The 19734-nt window shown below is 69.4% G+C and overlaps 3 protein-coding genes across 4 annotated transcripts in view; 2 read left to right on the top strand and 1 right to left on the bottom strand.

The window, feature by feature from the left end:
* The first annotated feature begins 640 nt into the window (after positions 1-640).
* AGBL5 (AGBL carboxypeptidase 5) lies at positions 641-11238 on the top strand. Its single transcript, XM_040060332.2, has 13 exons — positions 641-889; positions 1190-1361; positions 1642-1808; positions 2423-2600; positions 2813-2991; positions 3821-4364; positions 4926-5095; positions 6370-6505; positions 6870-7060; positions 7926-8125; positions 10417-10505; positions 10737-10783; positions 10966-11238. Exons 1-13 carry the CDS (start codon positions 693-695, stop codon positions 11225-11227), a joined length of 2532 nt encoding a protein of 843 aa, XP_039916266.1. The 5' UTR covers positions 641-692; the 3' UTR covers positions 11228-11238.
* Positions 11239-11361: 123 nt separating this feature from the next.
* Positions 11362-11982, bottom strand: OST4 (oligosaccharyltransferase complex subunit 4, non-catalytic). Of its 2 annotated transcripts, none has more exons than XM_040060333.2 (2): positions 11824-11982; positions 11362-11625 (listed from the first exon to the last, which is right to left on the bottom strand). In XM_040060333.2, exon 2 carries the CDS (start codon positions 11622-11624, stop codon positions 11511-11513), a length of 114 nt encoding a protein of 37 aa, XP_039916267.1. In that variant the 5' UTR covers position 11625; positions 11824-11982; the 3' UTR covers positions 11362-11510. The 2 variants fall into 2 exon arrangements, with proteins under 2 accessions (XP_039916267.1, XP_039916268.1); XM_040060334.2 differs by having other exon boundaries at positions 11857-11892.
* A 3714-nt stretch (positions 11983-15696) lies between these two features.
* The window catches only part of EMILIN1 (elastin microfibril interfacer 1), a 6848-nt gene continuing 2810 nt past the window's right edge, over positions 15697-19734 (top strand). Inside the window, 8 exon segments of the mRNA XM_058419699.1 lie at positions 15697-15732; positions 15921-15938; positions 16008-16138; positions 16265-16390; positions 16804-17012; positions 17102-18706; positions 19252-19359; positions 19472-19600. Coding sequence (XP_058275682.1) covers positions 15697-15732; positions 15921-15938; positions 16008-16138; positions 16265-16390; positions 16804-17012; positions 17102-18706; positions 19252-19359; positions 19472-19600 — 2362 coding nt within the window.

The following is a 19734-nucleotide window of genomic DNA, read 5'->3' as shown; positions in this document are numbered from 1 at the left end:
TCTGTGCACATCCATGGGCATGCACACCTTGTGTCCGGTCACACCCCGGTGTCCATTCACACCAGTGTCCGGTCACACCCCCGTGTCCATTCACACCCCAGTGTCCGGTCACACCCCAGTGTCCATTCACACCAGTGTCCACTCACACCCCAGTGTCCATTCACACCAGTGTCCACTCACACCCCAGTGTCCATTCACACCAGTGTTCAGTCACTCCCAGTTGTCCACTCACACCCCAGTGTCCATTCACAGCAGTGTTGGGTCACTCCCACTGTCCATTCACACCCACTTTCTGGTCACTCCCAGTGTCCATTCACCCTGTGTCCGGTCACTCCCAGTGTCCGGTCACACCCCAGTGTCCATTCACACCTGTGTCCAGTCACTCCCAGTGTCCGGTCACTCCCGCGTCCATTCACACCATTGACAGGCGGAGCCCAGAGGGGGCGTGACCAGTGCAATAAAGGGGCGTGTCCTGTTGGTGATGGGCGTGGCCAGGGCACAGCCGAGGGGCCGTGGTCCAGAGGAGCTGCGGCCCCAGCGCCGCTGCGGCCGTTGCCGAGGCGCCAGCCAATGAGCGGGCGCGTTGCTGAGAGGCGGCAGCCAATGGCCGCGCGCGTTGCTGTTGCCGGGCGGCCCGTACCGGCCGTCCCGGCGCCGTTCCGGGGCGATGCCGGTCCCGGCCCTGCCGGGCCATGGAGATCCGCTGCGGGGGTCTCCTCTTCAGCTCCCGCTTCGACTCGGGGAACCTGGCACACGTAGAACAGGTGCGGCCTACGGAGCTGGGGGGCGGCCCCGCCGCCCGCGCCAACGCTCTCCCCGCCGCCGATTACGAGTTCAATGTGTGGACGCAGCCCGACTGCGCCCACACTGAGTATGAGAACAGCAACAGGTACCGGTGGGCAGGGGAACCGGGGAGGGCCGACTGGTACCGGGCGGGGGGTCCGGATGGATTCCCCCGGGACACATTCTGGCTGCCCGGGGGTGGCAGGTGCGGTGTGGGGCTGTCGCTGGAGGGGAGGGGGGGTCGGTGGGGCCGGGGGCCGAGGAAAGGGGCTGGGGGAGGTAGCGGGGTCAGAGGTGCCCTGGGAGGGGTTCTGGTTCCCCTCCCGGGTGGGTGGAAGAGACCCCAGAGAGCTCGGGGACCCCCGGGCCGGGGCTGAGGCGGTGCCGCTCCCCTCTCCCTCCGCAGGTCCTGGTTCTACTTCAGCGTGCGCGGGGGTGCCCCGGGGAAGCTGATCAAGCTGCACATCCTGAACATGAACAAGCAGAGCCGGCTGTACGCGCAGGGCATGACCCCCTTCGTGCGCACCCTGCCCGTGCGCCCGCGCTGGGAGCGCATCCGGCAGCGCCCCAGCTTCCAGGTGAGAGCGAGCCTGCCGCGCCCGGGACCCTGTGCTCGGGGCTGCGGCGGCCCTGGGGCGCTGGCGCCCTTTGCTTCCTGCGCCGGGCTGACCCCGGGTTCTGCTGGGTTGGTGGAGCGGCTGGTTTGTTCCTGGCGTCTCCAGGGGAGGGGCAGGAGCAGCGAGAGCTGCTCTCCCCCGGGGATCCCCGAGTGCCGGTGGCTGTGGGAGAGCAGTCGGGGCTGTGCCGGGGTGGCTCTGCCCCTGAGCCCGCGCCCAGCCCTCCCCATGTCCGCGGCAGGTGGTGAAGACGCAGTTCGTGCTGTCCTTTGTGCACCGCTTCCTGGAGCACCGCGGGGCCACCACCTACTTTGCCTTCTGTTACCCCTTCTCCTACACGGAGTGCCAGGACATGCTGGCACAGCTGGACGGCCGCTTCCAGGACTGCAGGCACATGTCCCCCAGCAGGTGTGCCCCTCACTTTCTCCTTCCTGGCTTTCGTCTCACCCTCCTGGCCCTCACACCTTTCCTGGTCTGTGCCTGCTTGTGTTTTTTCCCCCGGGGAAGCTTTTTCTGCAGCAGGAGAGTCTCTGTGCTCTCCCCACCGCTGCCTGGGCCATGCTTCTCTGTGCCCCAGCTTGCCCTGAGCTCCCCACGGGATTCCAGAGGATCCATTATTGCTCTGGAGCCCAGTCCCTCCTGCCAGAATGGTTCATCTTCCTGCTGGGATGAATCCCTCGGTGCCCTGTCCCTCCTGCTGGAAAGCATTACCTCCCTGCTGGGATGGCCTGACCTTCTGTGCCGGCTCTGTCTGTGCATGAGCTGATCCCCTCCCTGCTTCCACAGCTGCGGGAGGGCTGGGCAGGGCAAAGCCCAGCCCAGGGTGCCCTCCTTACCCTGAAGGGACAGCTGTTGGTGTTCCCAGCAAGCTCTGAGAGTGTCTAGCAGCAAACAGCCCAGATGTAGGGGTGGTCCCTGTGGGGCTGCTCAGCTCCCAGGGCACAGAGCTCGGGCAGCATTCCCGACCCAGCTGGGAGGCCCCTTGTTCCTGGAGCTGGCTGAGATCCCTTCTCACCCCACAGCCCCCTCGACTCGGTCTACTACCACCGGGAGCTGCTCTGCCACTCTCTGGACAAGCTGCGTGTGGACCTGCTGACCATCACCTCATGCCATGGCATGCAGGAGAAGAGGGAGCCCCGGCTGGACAAGCTTTTCCCGGACACCAGCACACCCCGGCCTCGCTGCTTCACTGGAAAGAGGGTGAGAGATCAGCTTTGGGGCTGGGCCAGGGGTGGGGGGCCAGCAGCCCCCGTGGTGGCCCATGTGCTGCAACCCCCATGTCTGTGACCAGAATGGCATCATGTCCCCAGGTGCTGGGCAGAATTTGTGGCTCAAAATCTGTGAGACCCTTCGCTCTTGCAGTACCCTGGGGCAGGCAGGACGCCCGCCTCACCTCGTCTGTTTGTCCCCAGGTGTTTTTCCTCAGCAGCAGAGTCCACCCAGGAGAAACCCCCTCCAGCTTCGTCTTCAACGGCTTCCTGGACTTCATCCTGCGGGAAGAGGATCCCCGTGCCCAAATGCTGCGGAGGATGTTTGTCTTCAAGCTCATCCCCATGCTGAATCCCGACGGGGTGGTGCGGGGCCACTACCGGTGAGTAGTGGCTCTCGTGGCTGGGAGCCTGCTCTGGGTTTCCTGGAATCATTTGGGTTGGAAAAGTCCTCTGAGACCATTGAGTCCAACCATTCCCCCAAGAGAAAGAAGCAGAAACCATTTATTTGAATGTTGGTTGACAGATGTGGACAGAAGGTGAGTGTCCTTCCTTGATGGATGTGGATATGGAAAAGGCTGAGTTTGCTAAAGAAGGGATTTCAGAAAGCTGATTCTGTGATTTTTATAAAATTTAGAAATATCATTGAATCCTGCATTCACTTGGGTAGGGAAAGCTCTGTGAGACCATTGAATTCAACCATCCCCAGCATTGCCCAGGTCACCAATGAGCCCTGTCCCCAAGTGCCACATCCACAGGGATTTAAATCCCTGCAAGGGATGGGGACTCCAGACCCCCCTGGGCAGCTGTGCTGGGGCAGGACAGCCCTTTCCATGAAGAATGTGTTCCCAATATCCAACCTAAACTTTCCCCGGTTCAGCTCGAGGTTGTTCCCTCTGGTCCTGTCCCTTGTTCTCTTGTAGCAGAGCCCAGCCACCCAACGTGGCTCCATCCTCCTCAGGGAGCTGCAGGGAGTGACAAGGCCCCCCCTGAGCCCCCTTTTCTCCAGGCTGAGCCGCTCCAGGTGCTCCAGCTCCTTCCCCAGCTCCGTTGCTGTCTCTGGGGAGGCTCAGGCAGGGCTCTGCCCCTCGTGCCTTGTCAGTGCTCTGGCAGCCTCCGGCCGTTGCTCGCCGAAGGCCTCGGCATGCCCGGGTGAGCTCAGCTGTGCCGGGTGCCCGGCGAGGTGCTCACGTCCGTCCTCTCTCTGCGCAGAACCGACTCGCGCGGGGTGAACCTGAACCGGCAGTACCTGCACCCCGACGCCGAGCTGCACCCTGCGGTGTACGGCGCCAAAGCCGTCCTGCTCTACCACCACGTCCACAGCCGCGTCCTGCCGGGCTCTCCGGACTGGAGGACGTTTGTCTCCCCGCTCAGCACCAGCTCGCTGAGCTTAAAATCTCCCAACTGTCCCACCCCGGCCGTGGAGGCCATGTTATCGGAGCTGGACAAAACCAACAACCTCCGCAACTCCCCCGGTGCCTGGCGTGCCGGCGGCCGCTCCTGCCCGGCCCGGGATGCCCAGCTGCCAGACGGCGCGGAGCAAGGCGCCCGGATCCTCCCGTCCAGCCACGGCACCGAGCACTGTGAGGAGGGGCCGTGGGCGCCTCCCCCGGCCCCCAGCCCCGAAGCTGCTGAGCCCCCAGAGCCCATTGCACCCCGGGACAGCGGCCTGGCTTACTACGTGGACCTGCACGGCCACGCGTCCAAGCGCGGCTGCTTCATGTACGGCAACAGCTTCAGCGACGAGAACGACCAGGTGAGGGCACAGCCAGAATCAAAATCTGGGGCTGCTGCGGCTGCCGGAGCCCTCCTGCTGCTGCTCTGCCCCCTACCCAGGGGCCCCAATGCCCCCGCTGCTGGGAGCGGGGCGTGGAATCCCTGTCACGGTTCCTTCCTTCTCCTTCTCCTTCTCCTTCTCCTTCTCCTTCTCCTTCTCCTTCTCCTTCTCCTTCTCCTTCTCCTTCTCCTTCTCCTTCTCCTTCTCCTCCTTCTCCTTCTCCTTCCTTCCTCCTCCTTTCTTCTTCTTCCTTCTCTCTCTCCTCCCGCAGTCTGGTGACCAGGGCAGCAGGAGGTCTCAGATTCTCCCTGGGAGCTGGCATGTGCCAGCAGGGTGTCCTCCCAGCTGGCTGTCAGGAGAGCGCGTCGGGTTTGGGCAGGGGGTGGGCAGCGTGCCCTGGGCACAGCTGGAGCTTGTCAGACGCTGGAGCTGTGGGCAGAGCGGGCCCTGGTGCAGTGCTGTGCTCGGCACCGGTCCCAGTGGAGCAGCACGAGCAGCCGAGGGCCCCCGGTCACCCCTGTTGCTCCCTGCACTCTGCAGGTGGAGAACATGCTGTTCCCCAAACTCATCTCCCTGAACTCCCCTCACTTTGACTTCACGGGCTGCAACTTCTCGGAGAAGAACATGTACGCCCGGGACAAGCGGGACGGGCAGTCCAAGGAGGGCAGCGGGCGCGTGGCCGTCTACAAGGCCCTGGGCATCATCCACAGGTAGGGCAGCCCCGGGGACCCCCGGCCTGGCACGACTGCTTGTGCTGGGTGGGCGATGTTGGACAGGGGGGTCCCAGCTCCGTGGGACAGACATGTCCCGCGTGGCCCCAGTCAGCGCAGGCTGGGCCTGGTTGTGCCAGGTGCTGCCGTGTTCCCGAGACGCTGGCTCAGCCAGGCTCTTTTCCTTCCTGTTCTTCCCCATCCCTCCTGCAGCTGCTCTGGCTTCTTCTCCCTGCTTTCACACAGCTTTCTGAGGAGAATTCTCCTCTTTCCTGGGTGGTCCTGTCTATACTGAGCTGTAATTAAGAAGAGTTTTGGTGCACACGGCATCGCCATGGCTGTGTGTGAGATTCCAGCCTCAGCCCTCACTGAACCTGTGAGCTGGGAGTAGCTGTGATCCGCCCCTCTCCCACATGGGATGGGATATTCCTGGCCTGTTCCTGTGCTGGGAACACGGGGTGAGGCAGCCAGGCCCGCGGCCCGCAGGTTCTCTCTGGTTCCTCAGTGTGTGCTCAGCCGCTGCTCCGTGCCCAGCCCCACAGGAACAAGCACACACGTGGCCTTTGGGCTTGGGTCACTGGCGTGCTCTGCTCAGCGCCTGACCTGGAGCAGCCCAGGTTGTTGATCCAACAGCGACGTCCCAAAAGTGCTGGGAGTGCCCACAGCGCACGTGTGGTCCCTCAGGCAGACTGGGACAGAGCTGCTCGAGTTTTCTGCTGTGCTGGCCCTGCAGCTGTCTCTGGGCAGCGGGACAGATGGGAGCCATCCCAACCGGCAGCTCCTGGCCCACACCATCCCTCCTCCTCCGGGAGGACGTGGTCCACGGCATCTTCAGGGTCAGGGGAAGGCTGTAGCCACCCACTCCCTGGATTGTTGGGTGTTGACATCAGATAATTCCCCTTCTCTACCCGTCAGGGACCCGCCCATTCCCACCACCTTCCAGAGGTGACCAAGAGGTCTGCTCACAGGGACCTTGGCACTTTGGGTGTCACCCTCAGGGCCCGGATGTGCATCCCGAATTTGCCTCGTGCTGATCTCCGGTACATCCATTCATCCCCACACAGGGCATGGGCCGTTCCTGCCATCGGAGGGTGCTGTCCTCAAAACTCTGCCACTTCCCCTGCATTTCTGTGTCCTTGGAGCGGGACCCCCTTCCTGGGACCCCCTTTCCAGTGCTGAATCTGCTGAAGTGGCTCTCCCAGGGGAATCATGTGGGCTAACCCCAGTCCCGCTGTGGGTTTGTGGGGTAACAGGGGCTCCCTCGTGCCCCACAGCTACACCCTGGAGTGCAACTACAACACGGGGCGCTCGGTGAACAGCATCCCGGGGGCGTGCCACGACAACGGCCGTGCCAGCCCCCCGCCACCGCCCGCCTTCCCGTCCCGGTACACCGTGGAGCTCTTCGAGCAGGTACAGGGGCTCAGGGGAGCCTGCGTGGGGAATGAGATACAGAGCCTGGGGCCGGGGTTTAATTCCTCCACTTGCTTTGCTGTCCCAAGCTCTAGGGAGCTGCCCCTCTCCCCAGTGCCCCCACTCCCTGGCATTCTCCCTTCCTGGAATCCCCCCTTCTCCTGGTGGCTTCCTCTCCCTGTGACCCCCTCACTACTGCTCCTCTCCCCAGTGCTCCCCTTTCCTCCCCCGTGCTTCCCCTCTTCCTGCACTGCCCTTCTCGCCGTGCCCTCTCCCGCTCAGCAGCGCGCCTTTCCCTTGTGCCGCCCGCTCTGGCGGTGCCGCCGTCCCCTCGTGCCCCTCACCCGTGCCCTCTCCCGGGCAGGTGGGCCGGGCGGTGGCGGTGGCGGCCCTGGACATGGCCGAGTGCAACCCCTGGCCGCGGATCGTGCTCTCGGAGCACGCCTGCCTGGGCAACCTGCGCGCCTGGATGCTGAAGCACGTGCGGGGGCTGCGCGGCGCCGGCGGGGGCCCGCGGAGGAGAGGAGGTGCCAGGATCCCCCCCAGGAGCTCCACGTAAGGGCTGGCTGGGGCGAGCGTGGGAGCTGCAGGATAACGGCACTTAGAGATGATAAATGTCCCCAAGTGAGTCACCTGCCAGGGTCACCTGCCCTGGCCCTTGCAAGCTCTGGGAACTGCAGTTGTCGGTCCCTCTGCTCCGAGGCATCGGCAGAGAAGGGCAGAGAGTGAACTGGTTGGGATTTGCCTGCCCCAGTGGTCTGGGAGGTCTCTCCTGCATCACCTCCGGCACTGGACAGGGATGGGAGAGGCTGAGGGAGCTGGAGGCTCAGCCTGGAGAAGAGGAAGCTCAGGGGGACCTTCTTCCCTCTCCATAGCTCCCTGAGAGCAGGATGGAGCCAGGGGGAGGATGGGCTCTGCCCCCAGGGAACAAGGGATGGGACAAGGGGAAATGGCCTGGAGTTGTGCCAGGGGAAGTTCAGGTTGGATATTGGGAACAATTTCTTCGTGGAAAGGGCTGTCCAGGGCAGGGGTGGAGTCTCCATTTCTAGGGGGGTTTAAAAGCTGTGCGGATGTGGCACTTCGGGTTAGTGGTGGCTTTGGCAGTGCTGGGGGAGGGTTGGACACGATGGTGTCCAAGGCCTTTTCCAGCCTCAGCAATTCCATGATTTGGGGCTGGGGGCGAGGAGGTGGGAACCCTGAGACAGCGACGGACATGCAGGGCACTGGGGCTGCAGCTCCCAGGGACAGTCCTGGTGACATCCTTGTCCCCAGCTGTTCACCATCTCCTGGGAAGTCCAGGGCTCTGCCAGAGGTGGTGCCGCAGCCACTCGGCGCTCGGTGCTGGGCGGTGACGGTGGCTGGGTGCAGAGGGGAGCCCCCCTCACCGTGCTGGGCTCACCCCCATCTCTCACCCCTCCAGCGGGCTGCCCACCTCGGCCTCTGACAACGCACTGGCCCGGGCCAGGAGCTTCAGCAACGGCACCAGTGGGAGCTGGGGCAGCCAGCAGGACTCGCCCCGGATCCGAGCCTCCCCCAGCTTCACCTTCGGCAGCCCCAGGCCCCCGGCCGCGGCCTCCCAGAGCCCCCCGAGTGGCGGCAGCGCCCCGGCCCTGGGCAGAGGTAAGCCAGGCTGGGGAGCCCTCGCACGCCTGCTGCGGCGCCTGTCGAGCTGCTGCGCGGCACCACGGCCCTGAGGGAGGTCAGCACCGGCACGGCCCGGGCTCGGACACGGTGACAGTGGGTTTGTGTGCAGCACTGAGTGTGAGGGGACGCCGTCCCCACAGGAGGGTCCTGAGAGGCTCAGGGCTGACACTGCACAGCAAGAGCTGCAGATTTACAGCCCAGCTGAGCTCCTGCTTTCAGGCCTGGCTGGGCAGGAGCTGCTGCTGCCCCGCTGGGATGTGGGGGGCACTGGGGCTGCAGGGAGATGCCCCCCTCCAGTGCCAGGGCCAAGGGGCTTCTGGAGAAGCCAGCACAGAAAACCTTTGCTCAACTTCCCACTGTTCCCAAACATTCCTGAGGCCAGCAGGATGCACCAAAGTGCCTTTCCCCTCTTTAGGCACTGGCTGGGCCACAGTGGGTTGTGACCCGTGGGCGTGGTGAGGTGAGGTGGCAAGGGGCACCAGGGGCTTTCCAACATGCAGTCCCCGCTGCTGGGGGCTGAGGTGCTGCCATGGGGTCCCAAAGTCAGGCAAGACACTGCCTGTGCTAGCGCTGCCACTGTGGGGCAGGGGCTCAGGGCAGCAGGGGCAGGCAGTGGCAGGAGAAGCCCTGCAGCCCTGTGCTCCCCTCCACTGTGGGGCTCAGCCCTGGGGGCACCATGCTCCAAAGCCCCCAGTGCCCAGGGCCCTGCCCAGGTGTGCCCGAAGCTGTGCTTGTGTTGAACTCTGCATTCCTCTGGTGTGTGTAGTGTTGTCCTCGGGGTTTGCTGCCCAGCCCTCTGTCATGACTGTGTCTTGTCTGCCATGAGAACATGGTGGGGAGGAAATAAAAGGCTGATGTTCTCATGGGCACGTTGTTCCGTCTGTTCCTTTGGCCGGGCCCGCCCGGAGCGACCCCTGGCCCCATCCCTGGCTGAAGGGACTGGGGACAGTTGGGGGCGCGAGCAGGAACAGACCGTGTGAGCCAGAGGGGCAGAGCCTGGTCCATGGTGCCCCCAGGACCGGCTGGGGTCTCCTGCCTCCCTGGCCCCACTGGCACGGCCTCCTCCAGCACAGTGAGCAGCAGTGAGTGCCCCACGGGACACTGCACCCTCCTGCTGCTCCTGCTCCTCCTGGCACCAGGACCCGGCTCTTCCTCCCCTGCCCTGCTTCCTGCCTGCCCCTTGCCGACCTCCCTGCTCCAGCTGCTGGCGCCTCTCCCACCACCAACCCCACCCTCCACCGGCGAGGGGCCCAGGGGTGCTCTGAGCCCTGGCTTTGCCTTCCAAACCCCGTGCTGGTGCCCTCCCGCCGCTGTGCCACCCCAGCCTCTGCCCTCCCCAGGCAGCAGGGAAGGAGCTGAGTAGGCTTGCAGGTGTGATAGGATGGGGGCTGGATGGCACAGGGTGAAGACCTCCACCTTCCACCCTCCCTTGTCCCACCTTCCACCTTCTTCCCCACGTCCTCCTGGGGAGCCCCGACCTGCGTCCATGCTGGGGTGAGGGGGTCTCTGCCAGACCCCCAGTGACAGCCTCAGCTGCTGCTGGCCTTGGCTGGCTGAGGGTGGTCACCAGGCCGTGCTGGTTTAGTCCAGGTGAAGCCAGCTGCCACTGGCCAGTTCCTCCCCCGGCAGCAAGGGCCCTGGCCCATCCTGCCCAGCAGAGGCTCCTGCTTGCGGGGTCCAGCCCTGGCTTCACCCCAGTGGGCAGTGTGCCCCCCCCTCGCTTCTTCGGTGGCATGGGGAGAAATCCGGGTTGGGATAAGGACTTGAAGCAGGTGAGCAAAACTGAGGCAACTCAGGTGTGTTCCTTCAGTGCTGTCCACAGCAGCCAGGCCCTCAGACACCTTCCCCTTTCCCCCAGCTCCCCTGGCTGAGCAGATGTCCTGTGCTCCAGGACGTGCCCCAGTTCAGAGGGCATGGCTGTGCCCCCAGCTCCTCACTCCTGGTCACCATGGGAAACCAAGGCAGGAACGTGGAGCTGTGGCCAGTGACGTGCAGCAGCACGCAGCACAGCCGGGGCAGACCCCTTGCACTGGCAGCACAGGCTGGCGTTGTTATCTGTGCCCATCACATCCTCCCGCTGGCGTCAGCCCCTCCCAGGGGGCGTTGGGCAGGGCGGAGGGGCCTGGCCCTGGCAGGGAGGGGCACTCGGTGTGGCCACTGCAGGGCACCGTGGCACCGGGCTGTGCCCCAGGACGGGCCGCTGCTGATCCACCGTGGCACTGAGGCCCTCGCCACACGGGCTGAGCTCTGTCTCCTCTGTCACACAGGGACTCTGCCCATGGGCACCGGGGCGGCGCTGAGAACCAGACCACAGGAGACCCCGCGAGGTGTGAAGGAGTTCCAGGCACCTCTGCAGGTACCAGAGGCACCAGCAGGGAAGGGGCTGCCCCACAGCTCTGCTGGGTGCACCCTTTACGGGGAACGTGCTTGGGAGGCTGCCCCAAAGACTGTGAGCCCCTCAGGGGCTGGGAGCCTCCCCAGCTGTGGGGCTCTGCCCGGTATTTCTGTCCCACATCCTTTCCCCAAGACATGGGGAAACCCCAGGGACAAAGACCCGGCGCTGATCCTCGTCCCCCTTTTCCCACAGGTGCTCCCAATGAAGCTGAATGCCCGGAGAGCTCCAGAAAGACCTGGGTAGGTGCTGCTGCCAGCTGCGGGGTGGGGTCATCTCAGAGCCCGTGCTGACAGTGGGGGCCCAGAGCAAAGCCCCTGCCAGGCCGGGTGACCAGACACCCCCAGACAGGGCTGTGGGGCACGAGAGGAGCTGGGGCCGTCGGGAGCGCTGTACCGCACTGACACCGATCTCTGTCCCGCAGGGCTCTGCCCAGAGGCCCCCGTGCCCCCCGCGAGAGTGCTGAGCACCGAGGGACCCTTCCCGCGCTGGGGCAGAGGCCCGTGCCCACAGGCCCGGCCCCGCTGTACCGGGCAGGGGTGCCCCGGCCCTGCCCCGCCCCGTGCCGGCAGCACCTGGCCAAGGGCAGCGTGTCCCTGCCCCCGCCGCTGTGCCCCACTGCAGCGCCCCAACACCGATCCCCCCTGGCACAGCTCCTGCCAGCGCCGCCTCTCCTCCTGCGCTGAGCCCCGGACCGGCCCGGCCCTGCCCGGGGACCGCCGAGCTCCCGCCCCAACCCCAACCCCAACCCCAACCCCGCTCCTCCCCGCGGGCCCGGAGGAGGCGCCCGGGCCGATGGGGAGTTTACGAGGTCACACGGTTTTGTCACGTATCATCGTGTTTCCGTTAAAGCCGGTTTGGAAGAAGCTCGGCCTCGCGCTTCCCGGGGCATCGCGGGGCGGCGGGAGCGGCGGCGCTGCGCTGGCATCGCGGGGCGGGCTCCACCGGGGCTCCACCGGGGTCCCGCGCTCACTCCTGCTTCTTGGGGTTGTTGACGGCCACGTAGTGGTAGAGCACGACGAGGAGGAAGAGCGAGACGCCCAGCATGTTGGCGAAGATGGCGAGCTGCACGTCCGTGATCATCCTGCGGGGCAGGGGAACGCGCCGGCATCATGCGGGGTCCTGCGGGGGAACCGCGGCGGGCGGCACCCGCTGAGGGCCCCGCACCGCCCCAGGCGCGTCCCGACCGCACAGCAGAACGGCCCGGCTCCTGCTCCCGCCTGGGATCCCGCTGTCCCGGTGTCCCGCCTCCCGCCTGGGATCCCGGTGTCCCGGCTCCCACCTGGGATCCCGCTGTCCCGGCTCCCGCTCCCGCCTGTCCCCCCGGTGTCCCGGTTCTCTCTCCCGCCTGTCCCCCCGGTGTCCCGGTTCTCTCTCCTGCCTGGTCCCCCGGTGTCCCGGTTCCCTGTCCCCCCGGTGTCCCGGGTCTCTGTCCCGCCGGTGTCCCGCTCACGCTCCGGGCCCGCCGCTCCGACACGTCTCCTGCGCGCGCCACTTCCGGTCGCGGGGCACGGCGGGAGGCGCCCGGCCCCGGCGGTGACGTCACAGCAACAGGGCTCGCGGCTGCGGTGACGTCACAGCGCCCGAGCCCCCCCTCGTGACGTCACGCCCTGGGCGGGGCCGCTCCGCCCCCTGGCGGCCGCCGCCGGCTCCTTCTCCATACAAGGCGCGGCGCGAGGGCGGGGCGGGGCCGAGCGGCCGCGGCTAATTAGCGCTAATGACACCACTGACAGCTCATTACGGCCGATGACAGCGGCCGACGCCGCGGGGCTCTAGCGGGACGGGCTACACTGGGCTTTGCTGGGACGCACTGGGGCGTACTGGGAGGTGCTGGGCTGTACTGGGGTGAATTGGGGTGTACTGGGGTGTATTGGGGTGCACACTGGGATGTGCCCGGACTCACTGGGGTGTACTGGGGTGAATTGGGGTGTACTGGGGTGAATTGGGGTGTACTGGGGTGTATTGGGGTGTACTGGGGTGCACACTGGGATGTGCCGGGACTCACTGGGGTGTATTGGGGTGTACACTGGGATGTGCTGGGACGCACTGGGGTCTATTGGGGTGTACACTGGGATGTGCTGGGACGCACTGGGGTGTACTGGGAGGTGCTGGGCTGTACTGGGGTGAATTGGGGTGTACTGGGGTGTATTGGGGTGCACACTGGGATGTGCCGGGACTCACTGGGGTGTATTGGGGTGTACTGGGCTGTACTGGGTTATGTTGGGGTGTACACTGGGATGTGCCGGGACTCACTGGGGTGTACTGGGTGTATTGGGGTGTATTGGTGGTCTCCAGTCGAGGGGTTCCAGCAGCGAGTCCCCCCCGGTGTGCTGCCCCCACCCCGCTCCCCATCCCTGTGCCCCCCAGCAGCGCTGGGGCGGAGCGGGGCCCGCGCTGCCCCCCACGCTCTGCCGCAGCCCCCCAGCACGGTCTGGAGTCCCCTGGGACACGGCAAAGCCGCAGCCCCGCATGGCCCCCGCTGGCCCCCCACAGCCTCTGAGCGCACAGAGGAGGTGACACCATCCCCTCCGGGGACAGCGGCGGCTGGGTCCTGGCCAAGCCCAGCCCCGGGCCCCTCAGCTCCCCGGTGTCTCCCTCCCCCGCACCCCCCTTCCCCCGCGGCCCTTCCCCCTCCAGCTGCCGGCAGCTGTTTGTGCTTAACCCCCGCTCGCCGCTCCCCGAGGGCGGGGGGGTTCCCGCGCTCTGACGTCACCGTGGGTCCGGGGCCAAGGCGTGACGTCACCGCGAGGCCGTGACGTCACCGCGCGGTCCGGGGAAGCCATGGCATCACCGTGGGCTCCGGGCCACGGCGGCCCGGTGTGGCCGTGTTGTGGCCGCGGTGTGGCCGCTGACCGTCCCGGTGCCCCCCGGCGCCCCCAGCGCGGTGCCGGGGTGGGGCCGGGGCTCGGGACGGCTCCGGGCTCGGTGCTGGCACCGGGAACGTCACCTGGCGCGGGGTCACGGGCACGCGGGGACGTGGCACCGCCGGATGCGGTGCCGGGAGCCGTGGCCGCTGTGCCCGGCGCGGGGGTGAGGAGCGAGGGCAGCGGCGGCCGGGGACACGAGGGGCACCGTGCGAAGCCGCGGCCGGAGCCGGCGGCCGCGGGGGCCCGGTGGCCGTGGTGCGGCGGCGCCGCAGCGGTAGCCGCGGCCGCCTCGCTGTCCGCCCGCGCCCTGGCCCCCTGCCCGGCCTCTCCGGCTGCCCCGGCCCCGGCCCGGCCTAACGAGGAGCAGATGTGGCGGCGGCGGGGCCGCGGGAGCCGCGGTGCCCGGCGCGGCTGGGGCGGGGGCCGCGGCGGGCAGGAAGCGGGGGGCCCCGGGGACCCCGGCGGCGGGCAGCGGCGGCGGGGCGGCTCTGGTGGCGAGGGGCTGGCCGAGGGGCGGCCGGGGGGAGGGCAGAGCCGAGCCGTGCCGTGCCGAGCCGAGCCGCCCAGAGCCGCGGAGCCGCGACGGGACGCCGCATGCGGTCCTGAGCCGTGCCGGACCGGGCTGAGCGAGCCGAGCGGAGCCGCCCCAGCCCAGCATGGCACCCTGGCTCTGGCCGTGCCTGCTGGCCGCGCAGGCCCTGGCCGCCAACTTTCCCCCCCGGTATAGCCTCTACACCGGCGGGGCCGCCCCGCTCGCCCCCGGCCCGGCCGCGGCCCACGGCGGTGCCCGGGCCGCCAGCCGGCACAGGTAGGAGCCGAGAGCACCGGGACGCACCGGGGCCAACCCGGGCGGCGGCGGGGACGCGGGCTGCAGCTCCCGACGCCACGGGAACCCCGGCGGGCACCGGCACGTGGCACGTCCAGCCCGGGGGGCGGTGGGTGCCCTCGGCGGGGGCGGCACCCCCGGAGCCCCCCGGGCCCGGGACGGGCGGGCGGTGGGCGCAGCTGGGGGCTCGGGGCCGCCGGTGCGGCGGGGCCGAGGATTCGGGGCCGGTCCCCCCTCGGCATCCAGCGCGGGTCAGCGCTGCCGGGGAGGGGACCAGGGGCCCGGAGCTGCCGCTCCCCTTCCCCGTCCAGTCTCCAGCCGAGGGGCAGCCCGCGTCCGTGGGTCGGGGCGTTGCGGGGCCGCGGGGCTGGGGGCGGCCCCACGCTGGATTGGGGTCACAACGTGTTCACCGGGAACGCATCAGCGGCGCGGCGGCGGGTCTGGGGCTGCCCCGGCCCCACCGCGCCCCCGGGGGATGGCGGGACCCGGCCGCAGCCCGGGCTCCCCGGGGAGGGGCACGGACACGGTGGAGCCTTTACCTGCGGCCTGGGGGGCTCAGCGGGGGCTCTCCGCGGGTCGGGCTGTGCAGAGCTCCGTCCCCGCGGCTCGGGGGGCGCCCCCATATCCCGCCCTTTCGGGGGGGCTCTGGTCCCGTCCCGCGCCCGGGATGGAGACAGCCCCGCTGCGGGGCGGTGGGACCCCAGGGCAGCCCGGGGGTCCCAGGGCCTGGCGGGTGCGGGGCTGGGATGCGGGCGAGACGAGGGGGGCCGTCGGTCGGCGCAGGAATTCCCGGCGGCCCCCGGGGAGGAGCTGGAATCCAGCCGGGGCCTGAGGGGAACCAGCCGGGCTGACGGGAACCGGCCGCCGCACCGGGGCCCCGCGGCGGGGACCCGGGGCAGGGGCCGCTCCCCGGGGGGCTGCTCAGCGGGGCTGGGGGGCCCCAGCGGGGCCCGGCTTTCGGGTCCGGACCATATAAGGCTGCGACGGGGACCCTGCAACGGGGCCAGGCTGGAGTCCCACGCGGGGGGGGCGCTGGGGTCCCCAACGCCCGTGGCGCTGCGCCGGGCACTCGGTGAGCGGCTGCCCCAGCTGCTCCTGCCCCGCGGCACACCGGGGCGGCGATGGGGCAGCGTGCAGGGTGCTCAGCACGGCGTGATGGGGTGCGGGCACCCCGCTCCTGGCAGGGCCCCTCCCTGCAGGGCTCCCGAGGGCTGGGGGCGGCGTGCGGGGTCACCAGGCACGCTCGAGGGGCTGTGGTGGGGCAGGATCCGGCCCATTAACCCTCCGCATTGGGCCATGACGGTGCTACCGGTGGGGCTGGTTGGGCAAGCACAGGAGCTAGCCGGGGGATCCGGGGTGTGGCCAGAGGGGCCGGGCCGTGCTGGGGGGGTCTGGGGTGTGCCTGGGGGGCTGCGGTGTGTCAGGGCAGGCCTGGGGCAGCGGCTGCGTCTCTGCCGCGGTGATGCCTGGTGCCTGCTCTACTCCAGGACAGTGCCTGGTGTGTGATGGATGCTGTGCATGGTGCGTGCCAGGACAGCGCCTGCTCTGTGCTGCGATGACTCTTGGTCCATGCTGGGGGAGCGCCAGTGACTGCTCTGTGCCGGGATGATGCTCAGTCCATGCTGGGATGATGGTAGATCCATGCTGGGCAGTGCCAGTGGCTTTTCTGTGCCGGGATAATGGTAGATCCATGCTGGGATGATGGTAGATCCATGCTGGGCAGTGCCAGTCGCTTTTCTGTGCCGGGATGATGGTAGATCCATGCTGGGGGAGTGCCCGTGACTGCTCTGTGCTGGGATGATGCTCAGTCCATGCTGGGATGATGGTAGATCCATGCTGGGGCAGTCCCAGCGCCTGCTCCGTGCCGGGATGGTGCCCGTCTGTGCCAGGACGAGGCGCGCTGCGTGCCCGGGTGATGCCCAGCGTGGGCCATGCCGGGTCCGTACCAGGCCGGTGCCTGGCGTGTGCCGGGCGGTGCCCGGCGATGCCAGCGCGTTCCTGGTGTGCGCCTGACCCCTTCCCTCCGGCAGGAATTGGTGCGCCTACGTGGTGACGCGCAGCGTGAGCTGTGTGGTGGAGGATGGCGTCGAGAGCTTCATCAAGCCAGACTATCAGCCCTGCCCCTGGGGGCAGCTCCAGTGCCCCCGAGTCCTGGCGTGAGTGGGGCCGGGACGGGGCTGGAGGGCTCTGGGGGGGTTCGGGGCGTTCTGGGGGGGCCAGCGCAGAGCCAGGGCGAGCCGCGGCCGCGCCGCCGCCGCTGGTGTTTACCCACCCCGGGGTCAGTGTTTACTTTTGCGCAAGAGTCGGCGACCTCAAGTGGTGCCGGAGGGTGACCGGCCACTGTCCCCCGCCATCACGTGCAGCCAAAACCCTGGGGCACCCCGCAGCTCTCTGGGATGACGCCGGTGCTGGGGTGACGGGGCCGGGCAGGGGCAGCCCCACAGCCGCCGGCCGTCGAGCAGGACCCGGGCGCCGCTGGGTCCAGCTGCAGCCCGCGCTGGCTTTGGTTCTCTGGGGCAGCCCCGGAGCCCTCCTGGCACCCCCCAAGCCCCTTCCCCTCCTCCTGCAGGTACCGCAGCTTCCTACGGCCCCGCTACAAGCTGTCCCAGCGAACGGTGTCCGAGCTGGCTTGGCGCTGCTGCCAGGGGTTCTCGGGTCCGGACTGCAGCGAGGGCCCCTCTCCAGCGGCCCCCCAGCCCACCGGCCGGCCCCCGCCCCGGCCCGGCCGCCCCACGCTCTCCGGCTTCGGCAACCCCCTCAGTGGCCTGGGGGGTGAAGGTAGGGCTGGGGCGGGGGGTGCGCCGGTGCGGGACACGCCGAGGAAGCGGGGAACGCGTTGTGACCCCGACCCTGACGGTGCGTGGCAGGCGGCGGAGACGCGGAGAAGGTGCGACGGCTGGAGGAGCAGGTGCGGCGGCTGAGCGAGCAGCTGGAGGAGCTGCGCGCCGGGCAGGAGCCGCCCCGGGCGGCGGTGGAGGGGCAGCCCGGGGGCGAGCAGCCGGCTGACGCGGCCGCCCCCGCCGAAGTGCGGGAGGCGCTGAGCCACCTGCAGCGGCGCCTGGAGGAGCTGGAGACCCGGCTGCGCCGCACCGAGGGCGGCCGGGACGGCCCCGGGGGCCCCGGGACGGCGGCGCTGCAGGAGCTGGAGCAGCGGCTGCAGGAGATGTGCGCCGCCTGCGCCACCGGCACCGAGGGGCTGCGGCGGCAGGCGGCCGAGGACCGGGAGCGTATGCGGGCGCTGGAGAAGCTGGTGGGCTCGGTGGACCAGCGCAACAGGGACGCGGTGGAGTCGGTGCAGCGGCACATCAGCAGCCTCAGCAGCCGCCTGGCCCCCGCGCCGCCGGCTCCCCCGTCCCCGGACCTGCTCCGTCGCCTGGCCGAGCTAGAGCGGCGGCTGGAGGGGCTGCCGGTGCCGGCAGCGGCGCCGGGGCAGGGGCCGGTGCTGGCGCGGCGGCTGGCCGAGCTGGAGGGGCGGCTGAACGCTTCTCGCGCCGGCCCGTGGCCCTCCGAGCCCGAGGGGCGGCCGGGCGGGCTGCCGGGGCGCCTGGCCAACCTCAGCCGGGCGGTGGAGGGGCTGGCGGCCAGCGGGGCGCAGCGCGGCGCCCGCCTGGACCAGCTCGAGGGGCTGCTGGCCCGCTGCGGCCGCCCGTGCCCGGGGCACGACGGGGTGCTGGGCCCCCACCCCCGGCAGCCGGAGGACGCCGAAGGGCTCTGGGAGGACGGGCTGACCGAGACCCTGGGCGGGGCGCGGGGGGAGGCGCTGGCCGAGGAGCTGGAGCTGCTCCGCAACAGGACAGGGCGGCTGGAGGCGGCTCTGGAGGACCTGAGCGGTGACCCCTGCGCCCGGCCCTGCGCCTCGCTGCCCCCCCGGGAGGCGGAGCGGCTCCCCGCGAAGCCGGAGGAGCCGGACGCGCCGCTCGAGGGCTTCGGCGTCTTCGGGGGCAGCTCCCCCTCGGGGCTGCGGGAGCTGCGCGGGGAGCTGGCGGCAGCGCTGGCGGCCCTGGGCGGGCTCAACGCCACGGTGGAGGGGCTGCAGGACGCGCTGGACGAGCAGGACGCCCGGCACCGCCAGCTGAGCGCCCTCACCGACCGCGTGGTGGCCGAGCTGGACCAGGCAGCGGCGGCGTCGGCGGCGCGACAGGCGGAGAGCGAGGAGCGGCTGGAGGCGCTGGCTCGGGAGCTGGCGCGGGCCGGGGGCTGCCCCGCGGGGCTGGAGCCACGCGTGGCCAAGCTGGAGGGGGTCTGCGAGCAGCTGGAGGCGGTGGCCGGGGGGCTGCGGGGCGTCCGCGAGGGGCTGGGCCGGCACGTGGCCGGGCTTTGGGGCGCCGTGCGGGACCTGAACGCCACGGCCCGCGCACAGGCGGCTCTGCTGGACAAGGCGCTGGAGCTGCCGCCCCGGCTCGGCGCCCTCAACGCCAGCCTGGGGCACCTGCGCGGGGAGCTGCAGCGCCTGGCACGGCTGGAGCGACAGGGTGCGGGGACACGGGGACACCGGGGGCTGCGGGGGGGGCGCGGGGCTGCAGGGGTGCGGAGAACTGGGGGGGTAAGGGACTGGGGGCATGGGGGGCACCGTGGGGGGACAGGGCAGCCCGGATCCGTGGGGACACGGGGCGGGGTGGGCACGTGGGAATGGTGGTGGAGGTGTGGGGACATTGGGGCGTGGGGACACGGGGATGTGGGGACACGGAGGTGTGGGGACACGGAGGTGTGGGGACATTGGGGGCATGGGGACATGGGGAGACGGAGGTGTGGGGACACGGGGATGTGGGGCACAGGGATGTAGGGACACGGGGATGTGGGGACACGAGGGTGTGGGGACACGGGGATGTAGGGACATGGGGTCACCCACGGGCATGCGGGGATGCAGGGCCTTGGCTGGGTGATGCTGTGCTCAGGGGGCAGACCCCACACGGGAGGATCCCGGCTGTGGGGCTGCAGCGCGGGGGGACGAGGGGACGTTGCGCATGGGGGCACCAGCCGCGGGGCCAGGGTGGCTCTAATGCCCTCCTCCCTCCAGGCCCCCCTGGTCCCCCTGGACCTGCTGGCCCCGTGGGCGAGACAGGCCCTCCTGGCCCCACCGGGCCCCCTGGCAAGGATGGAGAGCAGGGTCCCATGGGCCCCCCCGGTAAGGCTCAGCCCCCCCCCGTGCCCCGACTGCGCAGGTGTGGCTGGACCCTGTCCTGGGGGGTCCTGCCCCACGCTGGCCCTGCAGCTGCCCCTCCTCATCTTTCCTGCAGGGCTGCCTGGAGAGAGAGGTAGGGCTGGGGCTGGGGGGCCTGGGGTGCAGGGAGGACCGTGGAGGGCTGGGGGCATGTGTGGAGCTGGGAGGGGCCGGGGGTTTGCGGTGGGAGCAGGGAGCAGTCTGGGTTGGCACCGGGACGCACAGGGTGGCCGGGGAGCAGGAGGGGCCGGGGACGTGGTGGAGAGGTGCTCAGGGAGGGGCAGGGACACCGAGGGCCTGTGGAGGGGTCGTGGGCTGCCGGGCTCGGGGTGGCAGAGG

Source organism: Hirundo rustica, chromosome 3 (genome assembly GCF_015227805.2).
Source record: "Hirundo rustica isolate bHirRus1 chromosome 3, bHirRus1.pri.v3, whole genome shotgun sequence".
Classification (NCBI taxonomy): domain Eukaryota; kingdom Metazoa; phylum Chordata; class Aves; order Passeriformes; family Hirundinidae; genus Hirundo; species Hirundo rustica.
This window is presented reverse-complemented; position numbering and strand designations above follow the sequence as displayed.